This window comes from Cynoglossus semilaevis, chromosome 7 (assembly GCF_000523025.1).
Source record: "Cynoglossus semilaevis isolate Cse_v1.0 chromosome 7, Cse_v1.0, whole genome shotgun sequence".
Classification (NCBI taxonomy): domain Eukaryota; kingdom Metazoa; phylum Chordata; class Actinopteri; order Pleuronectiformes; family Cynoglossidae; genus Cynoglossus; species Cynoglossus semilaevis.
This window is the reverse complement of record NC_024313.1, coordinates 997,258-1,006,688: the sequence shown is the minus strand read 5'-3', so window position 1 is coordinate 1,006,688 and position 9,431 is coordinate 997,258. Positions and strand designations below refer to the sequence as shown.

At 39.5% G+C, this 9,431-nt stretch overlaps 1 protein-coding gene across 1 annotated transcript in view; it reads right to left on the bottom strand.

The window, feature by feature from the left end:
- Nucleotides 1-6,453, bottom strand: part of lama4 (laminin, alpha 4) — a 30,015-nt gene extending 23,562 nt beyond the window's left edge. The window contains 4 exon segments of the mRNA XM_025056907.1: nt 421-501; nt 598-725; nt 1,553-1,654; nt 6,093-6,453. Coding sequence (XP_024912675.1) covers nt 421-501; nt 598-725; nt 1,553-1,654; nt 6,093-6,200 — 419 coding nt within the window. The 5' untranslated portion in view covers nt 6,201-6,453.
- Nucleotides 6,454-9,431: the final 2,978 nt, after the last annotated feature.

Genomic DNA, 9,431 nt, shown 5'->3' with positions numbered 1-9,431 from the left:
TAGATAGGTAGGTAGGTAGGTAGGTAGATAGATAGATAGATAGATAGATAGATAGATAGATAGATAGATAGATAATTTCATAACTTCATATTTTTAATCAAAATACATTTCTGTGAAATTACCACTTGTAGCTGCCTTCGCAGACCAACTTTAAGCTATTACTGGTCATGCATTAACCATAAGCTCTTAAAAAAAAAAAACTATGAACAATTTATTAATCACAGTAAATCAATATGAATTCATTACCAGTAGTTGTATTATGGAAGTCTTAATGGTTATTTTCTATGGTTGAAATGTAAGAATTTCAAGTTAAATCCGCACAGAAATGCTAGTGTTTGTCACACACGTGATCAGAATGCTGCTCACACCGTCTTAAAATAACTCCTTGGTTGGCTGCTAGAAGCTTTTGTCAGCACTGACCTCTCACATAAATGCCCAGCATAGCCCACTTGGCACTTGCACCGCAAAACGGAGGTTCCCTTATCACAGCGCACTGCAAAGCTGAACGGACAGACAGAGGAAAGCGTTCGCATTGTTACACACACTGTTTGGCAACTTGCAGGAGCAAACATCTGATTAGACCAGGAAGTGATGTACTTGTTAGTGGGGCTGGAGAGGGGGCAGGCGCAGGGTCTGCAGGTATGGTGTCCGTCTTTGCCTGGAGTCAAGATGTAGCCATCCTCACACATTTCACAGAAATCACCCGTGCTATGATCTTTGCAGTTCTAAAACAAAAATAATTCAATGGTCATCCAACTTAAAGGGACGGTTGGGGTTCATTAGCAGGGTTTGTGAGGTGAAATATGTAGCCAACTAGAGAGTCAGTAGATTCAATAACCTTACATATACCGTAATTTCCGGACTATAAGTCGCTACTTTTTTCACACGCTTTGAACCCGGCGGCTTAAACAATGATGCGGCTATGTTATGATTTATGATTACGTGAAAGTTGAGAGCAGTTTGAGCCCTGTCATGTTCACAAAGTGAAGGGAGTTAGCCACGGAGCTAACGTTAGCTTCAGCCCTGGAGCAGATCACTAAGTCTCCCCTGTGCATTCTAACTACGGTCAGGGCGACGAAGCAGGAAAGAGCTAACGTGTGACCAGCCGTGTTACAGACACTTTTTTTCTAAGAAAAAAAACATTTATTTAATTAAAAGTGAAAAAAAAAATCTTTCTGCTTAAATATCCCACGTTGCAACGCGGACACCTGCGGCTTATAGAGAAGTGCGGCCTATATATGTACAATTATTTTTTTCTTTTTAAATTTAGTGGGCGCGGCTTATATTCAGGTGCGCTCAATAGTCCGGAAATTACGGTAGTTCAGTTCTAAGATAATGTTACTTTGCTGTGCAGCGTTAACACATTACCTCTGTGTATAGAATTCTCTCAGTTTTTCCAGTTTACGCAGAGCAAGAAAATTTTGGTTTAATATGTATGTATGGATGTATGGATGTTAAATAATAGACAATAATCACAGATAATTATACACATTACACCAAAAAAAAAAAAAAAAAGAAAAAAGAAATACTAAATACACATGTGAGCACTTACGATGCATATGCCTGTGATGTCTTCACATGAGCCAGCGCGACCTTTGCAGTTACATGGTAGGCATATGTTCTGTTCGCTGAGGAAAAATCCTTTTTTACACTCCTGCAGCAAAGACATAAAGGATATGGCAGATAAATAAGCAGAAGAAAAAAATATGTTTTACACTGAATTTACAATTCAAACTGAAAAGTCAATTGAATCAATCTCCAATGAGTCAAAGTCAATTTAAACCCAACATTTTAATGCATGTCAATTGAATCAATCTCCAATGAGTCAAAGTCCACAACCCAACATTTTAATGTGCAAATTCATGTATGCTTGAGTTTTTCAAAGTACACTCTCGCGGTATTTAGCAGCAGCAGGATAACCTAAGCATATCTTATGTCTCTCAAATTATTTGTCAGACTCAACATTTGTCTTTGGGCCAATTTCAAAGTTCAGGTGATTTAAAGTATTACAGACATTATAGACATCAGTCTCTCTAGTTAATGATTAATCATGTTTTGCTCACATGTTTTTAAATGAAGGGCATTTAATCAGACTGCTTTTAACATATTGGCGATCAGTGGAACCTCCGGTCCTCTCATATTCCAGAATCTGGTCTCTTTAAGACCTTCATCCTGTCTGATATTTACTCTCTGCAGTTTCTCAGGATGGTGTGAAGTCACAGTTCACAGACAAGACAACCACACAACCACACACACACACACAGAATGTCTGTTGAACGCTGAAGAGAGAGCACGCCTATTTTACACTGGGACAAATATGTCATTGTCCAGGAGGAATGTCTAAGCGGGGTCCCTGGCAGGGATCGTCTGATGTCAGGATGCCCTGTCTAATGTTCTGGGACTATTGCTAATGGTTTATAGCAAAGAACACACTAACATGGTTTAGAACGTTTCAAGGCGCAACATTCATTGAGCCACATCAGTGTACAATGGCAGCTGTCTTTGGGACACATCGACCTCTTTGTTTCGCACAGATGCACATTGATAGTCCCAAACAGAAGATGGAACATTCCAGACATATACAGATGTGATTCACAATTTCCTTTCTTTTTTTTTTTTCCTCTCACAGATGCTCTGTGACAAAGACCCAGACACTGTGAAACATCCTGTGAACAGGATACCAGCATTGACTTTTCTGCAACCCCACATCCTGTGGTTACCCTTCACCGGCAGTACATATGTACAAACAGCTGGTAGTCTCACGTTCGGTCGCACACAAGTAGGAATGATCAAATGTTTTGCGGGAAAACTACAGTAATCAAGCTTTTTACCATTTGAAAGGTCATTTAAGGGAGTTTCGGCAGGGTGACACTTTTTGATGCGTTAAACAGCTGCGTTGTGATGGGTAGGTAGAGGGGGTGGGTAGAGATGAAACAGATGGTGCAGTAAGATGTTGGTGATGAAGGTGAAATGAAAGGAATGCGCGCCACGTAGATAAAGCAACAGCTTGTGGAAAAATACATTTTATATTGTGTGTCATTGGTTATATGTCACGTTATATGTCCGAAGGTTTCCTCCGCCCAATGAAAAACCAGCTTCATCAAACCTCTCTCAAGCAAACTTTTGTTTGATTTTCATGGAATATATTTCTGTGTCGAAGTATCCCAACTAGTATACTTACATTAGCTTAAGCACAAAGTAGAATAGGTCCGGACAGTCATTACAGCCACTGCCGTATAATGAACCTAGAGCCAGACGCGTCCGAATCTGTATCATTTATTTATTACGCTTTTTTAAAAAATATAAAATGTTCTGTTTGTTTCAATTAAAGTGCATAAACAAACAAAGATTCTATAGAATAGTTCACACTGGATCACCTGGATTTATCAACCAATAGTGTTTGGTACACTATCCATACATTTCTGGCTAGCTTCTCTTGGTGGAGTAGTGGTTAGCCTTATTGCCATACAGAAAGAAGGTCATGAGTTCATTTAAAAGACCAGATGGTGATGGTGGTTCTCAGGTACAATACTTTTGTATAGTCCAAAGACTATACTATACTATACTATATTATAGGTATTTTCACATAACTGAATATAGAAAAGAATTATCTGCATTGTTCAGCCAACCGTTAGCATGTTAAGAAATACCATTTTTGGTGTCTTAAACTGTCACCACTACAGTGACAACTCAAGGCCTCTGAATTGAGCTTGAGACGTCATTGTATTTGGCCCATAGGAGTATAACATGCATATGGTTGTCTTAAAGTAATAAATGTCTTAATAAATAAATAAATATACATAAAAAAATGATTATTAGATGTGTACCATGTACCAATGTACGTTGATTTTCTACCCGCCTCCCGTCATCCTGGCAAATTCAAATATCAACAAAAACAACTACAGAAAACACACAAAAATCACCTTATCAACACTCAATGTTTTGTTTTGAAAATTTGACTAATATAGTTTTGTGATGAAGAAACTTCGTTTAGTTACTCCAGTCATTGACATAATTTATTTATGTATGTAAAATAATTATTTTCTGTTTGCTTGATGACCATATTTGGAACTCAATTTTTTATTTATTTTATTTAAAAAAAAAAGTTGTAATCTGTTTATATTCAATATTTCCTATCAAACTGTGTTTCTGGGTTGGCCTCTCGAGTGATCGAGTTTTACAATTTAGTCCAGTAACGATCAGTCCAGTTGACTTTCCGCGTGTTCAAATCTCCCAACTCTCGGCACGGTTTTCCTCAGACATGTAAGTGAGATAATTGTAAGTGCATGATCGAAAAATCTAATTTACGTTGCACTGACATCCAAGAAGGCTCTGAAATAGGATCTGTTATCCTTTGCATGATCACTCAACTCAGGACACATGCAAGGTCATGGGAACTTCATTTTGAGTGGGAAACAGAGTAGAGGATACAGTAGAGCAGGGGGGGTCAAACTCATTTTCACCCGGTGGGGGGCCCCACAAAGTTAGCCTTGAAGGGCCGGTTGTAACTGGAAGACTAACTACTCCATAATGCGGTGTTTCCCCAATTATTTTTCTGGGGACCCATATTTTAAAAGTCACAACCCTTCGCGACCCAAGTCAATAGACATTATTCGTAAGACATTATGCCGAAAAGAAAACCTCTAATGACCCACTTGAGGGTCGCGACCCAGTCTTTGGGAAACAATGCCATAACGCATTAAAACATGTTTCTGCAATTGATTATTATTTATTCAAGTTACAAATATTATACCTTGTTCTGTGTAATAAAAAAAATTATCAAGTTGAGAAACTCTAACTAACTAACTTTTCTTAACCATAATTTAATATATAAAAGCTAAAGTGGATTAAGGGTTTTGAGAGGTAACAGTAGAACCACATTCCTTATAGTGTTTTTCAAACATTAAGCCTAACTTTGGTTTTCCTTCGCTTACATCTCAGTGAATCTTGGTTGGATCTTGATGACGTCTGTTGGTTGGTTATTTGACTACATTTCGCAGACAAAACAGCAGGGTCCAGTACAGTTTGTTTACTTGCCCATTTAGGCATTTGTTGTTTCGCCGACCGTAGGGTTTATTTCAGCCTTTAGCTGAGATTCGAATGTTTCTGTTAATATCACTCATGTCTTTGTTTAAATAACGGCCGGACCGTCACAGGACTGTAAACAAAATATTTTCCAGCTTTAAGAGGTGTATACATAACTTAGGTCATGTTTATATAGCGTGGCGCTAAAAGAGCAGCTTTGCTCGGCTGTTGGGTTACATGAGATAGCGAACTGGAATTTTAGTATGGCTAAATCAACGACGGTTCCTCCCATAGGTAGGAGTATGCCATGGCAGTGATTAATATTATCAGACAAATTGGTTAAAATTTGAATGGCTTGTTTTAAGACACAGATGTTTGTGACACACCATGACCTAGTCAATTTTACATATTATGTCACCTTTAACAGCAAAAAAAAAACTACTACTTTCTCTAGTGTGTCTATTTCCGACTGGTTTGGTTTTTGATCGAAAATGCCCTTTTTTGACTTTGTCAACACATTCAATAGGAAGAAGTCAAGTATTGATGAGAGTTCTCCCACGGTGTGAAGGGAATCTATCGGGTACCTTATGAAAAACTTTGGTCTGAACGAGAGATTCACACCAACGGAACCAAACTGCACCAAAGACTAAATGGCAAAGGCGTTTGTTCTCATGGGCTTAGAGTTCGACTCTCTCTTGCTATGGGACTGTTGCTTAACATTTGGCAGCTGCAGCTGCTTTCCATTAGGAGAGCTGTCAGGGAGGGGCATGACATTGCTGCAGACAATAAATTCAGCGTCTAACTATGCATTTCTACTGAGGTTCTGTTAATGATCAAACACATAAACACAAACACTCACAAAATTTAAAGTTAAAATCCCAGGTTACCAAGGCCGACATAACCTCGACAGGCGACCTCCCTCCTTTTAAGAAATCATCTTAAACATCATTCATTACACTTTCTCTTCACTCTAAACACACGTGACCATCAACCTTGTTAATAACTGTGCGTGTCACAGAAGTCTGTTTAGTTCATAGAAACCACAGAGAAAGCAAATCACAACTTACTTTTAACAGTGTGTGTTGCTGTTCCCCAAGTCGGGCGGCAGAAGCCGGACAGGCAGTCCCTAGGAGAATGTAGAATAGACACAGCAAGTCTAGAAATTTAGCAGCCATATTTGTCTGTGTTGGGCCAGCGGATCACTGATCCTCCCTCTCTGTCTCTGTCAGTGTCTCCCGGCTACGTGAAGCCTCTGGGTAGCTTCCCTTTCTCCTGCTGCACCCGTTTGGCTTCAGTTTTGCAGCCCTGACCTCCCAGATGTAGCAGTCTGCCTGTTCCCAGCCTGAGTTCAGCTTAATAAAACAAACATGTGTGGACGTCCTCTCTTTCTCACTCCCTTTCTCTTTCTCTCTCTCTCTCTCTCTCCCACTCCCTGTCTCCCTCCCTCCCTGTCCTGGCTCCTGTCCCCTAGCACGACTTGCCTCTGCCCTTGCGCCTGCTCTGCTGAAATCAAAAACAGATGGTAGAGCTGGAAACCATAAGGGAAGGATCAAAACCAGGGAGAGAAAAGTGTAGAAAAAGATAGTCAACGCAAGGGTGTTTCTGTGTGTAGAACAGAAGGGCAGAAGGCTTAAAGCGGACAACCTTCAATCCAACAACCCACCCCTTTCAACCAACAGTGTCGGATTGAGTGTTAGGTCCTCGTCTCCATTTGCAGGTTCGCGGCAACCTTTTCACCTTTGGTTAAACAGCCGACTCTTCTGTCTACCCTCCCTCCCTCCCTCCCTCCCGTTCCAGTTAACACCAGGGAAGGGAGAGGTTTGGAGCCTCTGCTCTTGCAACCAGCAGGCAGAGAAGAAAACAAAAGTTTTTTAATAGCCCGCCTGGCTACTACCACTTGAAAGGAAAGCTCAAAGTGTTTCACATATAGTATTGGCAGGTTGTTAAAACACTGTTTTTTCAGAGAAATAAATATTTTTGGAAGCTGTTGTAGAGCCCTGATTTACCCTTCAAAAATTCGTAGTTTTAGGGAAAATGATTCCTATAGGAAACATTCCGTATTCACCAAAATGCCTTTTTCCCAGAACCAATGGCCATAGGGAGAGGTCACTGCTGCCTCTTACCGAAAGTGATGCTGCCTCTTACCGAAAGTGATTTTGCCTCACAGACTCAACAGATTTAACAGCTAAATGTAATACACCCCAAAAACGACATTTGTTCCTACTGCTGTTCAGTCTTTAAACAACTCATTAGGGTCAAGTTATTGATTATATGGCAGGCGTGGGCACGAGCCACAATTAACCTAAAATTGAACGGGGGGGAGGGGTGGCGGGGGGCAGGTCAGGAGCAGTTGGATGGAGCGTTTGTGTGAACTAAGATAAATGACATGGAAAAGTCTCGCATAAAGGCTAAAACTCCTAAAATTCTTTTATCATTTTCTATGCCATCTATTGGGAGAATGTGGGTATTGCAGGGAAAGGCATGAGTAAAATGATAATGTAAATACATTATATAATTTGGAAAAGTTTGGCGGGCCAGATTAAAAAGCGAAACGGGCCCCATCCGGCCCCCGGGCCTTAGTTTGCCCATGCATGCCGTATGGTGTTTTATCTAAACCTGTGTCTTTGGGTTTTATTTTATTATTCATTAAAAAAATAACTCTCATAACATAACATGATTAGTGCATAATGTTGTTATCGTATTATGTAAACAGCACTCAAGTCTAATTTCCCCATAGGGACAATGAAGTATATTCTATTCTAAGCTGTGTTCACATCATACCATCGCACTTGAGAAATTATTACTATTCCTGTAAATATAGATATATTACTGCTAAAAACCACTCAATGTGCTCTACGGTTGTCACATTCAGCCATGTCATTGTCTGTGTTTCCTGGGTTTTTTTGTACCTCCCCTTGTGCCTCTTCCCGGAACTTCTTCTCCCCATTCATATCTTGTGTCTAAATTTGTTTTCTCTCGAGCTTCTGCACCAGTTTGCCTTTGTCTTACCACAGCTCTCCCTTGTCTTTATTTGTTTCAATTATTGGCTGGTTTTGCTACTATGGCTCTTTCTTGTTTATAACACTATTTCTGGACATTTGGTTTATCATTTTCCCTTTGCCTTAACTCCCACCGATACCCTACCCTAAGGGATGTAGAATGAAATGAAATAATAATTAGGGAAGTTCTGATACTGTCCAAACACTTAATTACCGATATCAACTGATACAGGCCTGGTAATGTATATGTATTTATTGTACAAACCACTTTAGCTGCAATGCTTCCACTTCGACTTTCACTTTAATACACAGTCGTTTATCCTCAAAACTATGTTTGGGGCACATCTAATTTTGCGAAACCCAGGCATTGCGTTATCAGGTTTTTATTTTTGGAGGAAAAACTGAGTCACGGCAGAGAGTTATTAAGCTCGTGAGCACAGTCGTGTAATTTGCATAGTTCCAAATGGACTAAAGCGAAAAAACAGCTCCACAAAGATCCTTCTTATGTTCTGCCAGACCATGGACCATTTGGAAGTAATAAACAGGTCTTCGCATTACAGTTTGAGCATGGGAACGGTGTTGTGGCTGAAGTTGTTCGCTCTGTTAATAGCATTTACCTGTGGTCAAAGGACTGTAAGGTGCCTAATTGGTTTGTTCTTGGTGCCAGAGGAGTTGTAATATTGGATCAAGCCAGACATATTGTTGGTAAGAGTAAGCTTAAAGCCTTCAAGGAAGTGTTTCTGGTGAGAAATGCTATGATTTTCTATATGAGGTATTGATATAGCAAATCACTCCCTCTTTCTGTGCTATGTCACTGCGTTAAGTCAAACCTTAGCATTACCACAACTGCTACCTGTATGCACCTAATTTAAGACATATTTAGTTTCATGTAAATATTTCAGTACATAAGTGATTTGAGAGAAAAACAAGTTTTTGCCATTTTCAAGTTCATGTCAAATTCAAGATGTAATATTTTCGGGTTTTTATTATTGGAGGAAAAACTGATAACGATTCTTACAGATATTAACATACTAGCATCCAGCCGATGATATCGGTCGGCCGATATTATTGGACATCCATAATAATAATAATAATAATGAAAAACTTTAATTAAGACGTGTGAAGTCACGGCGGAGAGTTTTCAAGTCCATGTCAAATTCAAATGTAATATTTTCAGCAAGCACAATGTCTGTTTTTCAGACTGACTTTTTCAAAAATGTAGTACGCGACCGGTAGCTAAAGGCATATTTCCTCTTCTGAAGCATTTTTTTCAAAATATTTCCATTTTCATTTCACCTCCTTTACTCGCATTGTTTAACTGAACGTCCATGATGAACGTTGTTCATGTTTATAAATAGCTCTTTAAAAGACTATTTTATGGATTCATCCTGTTTGTTTCATGCGTAG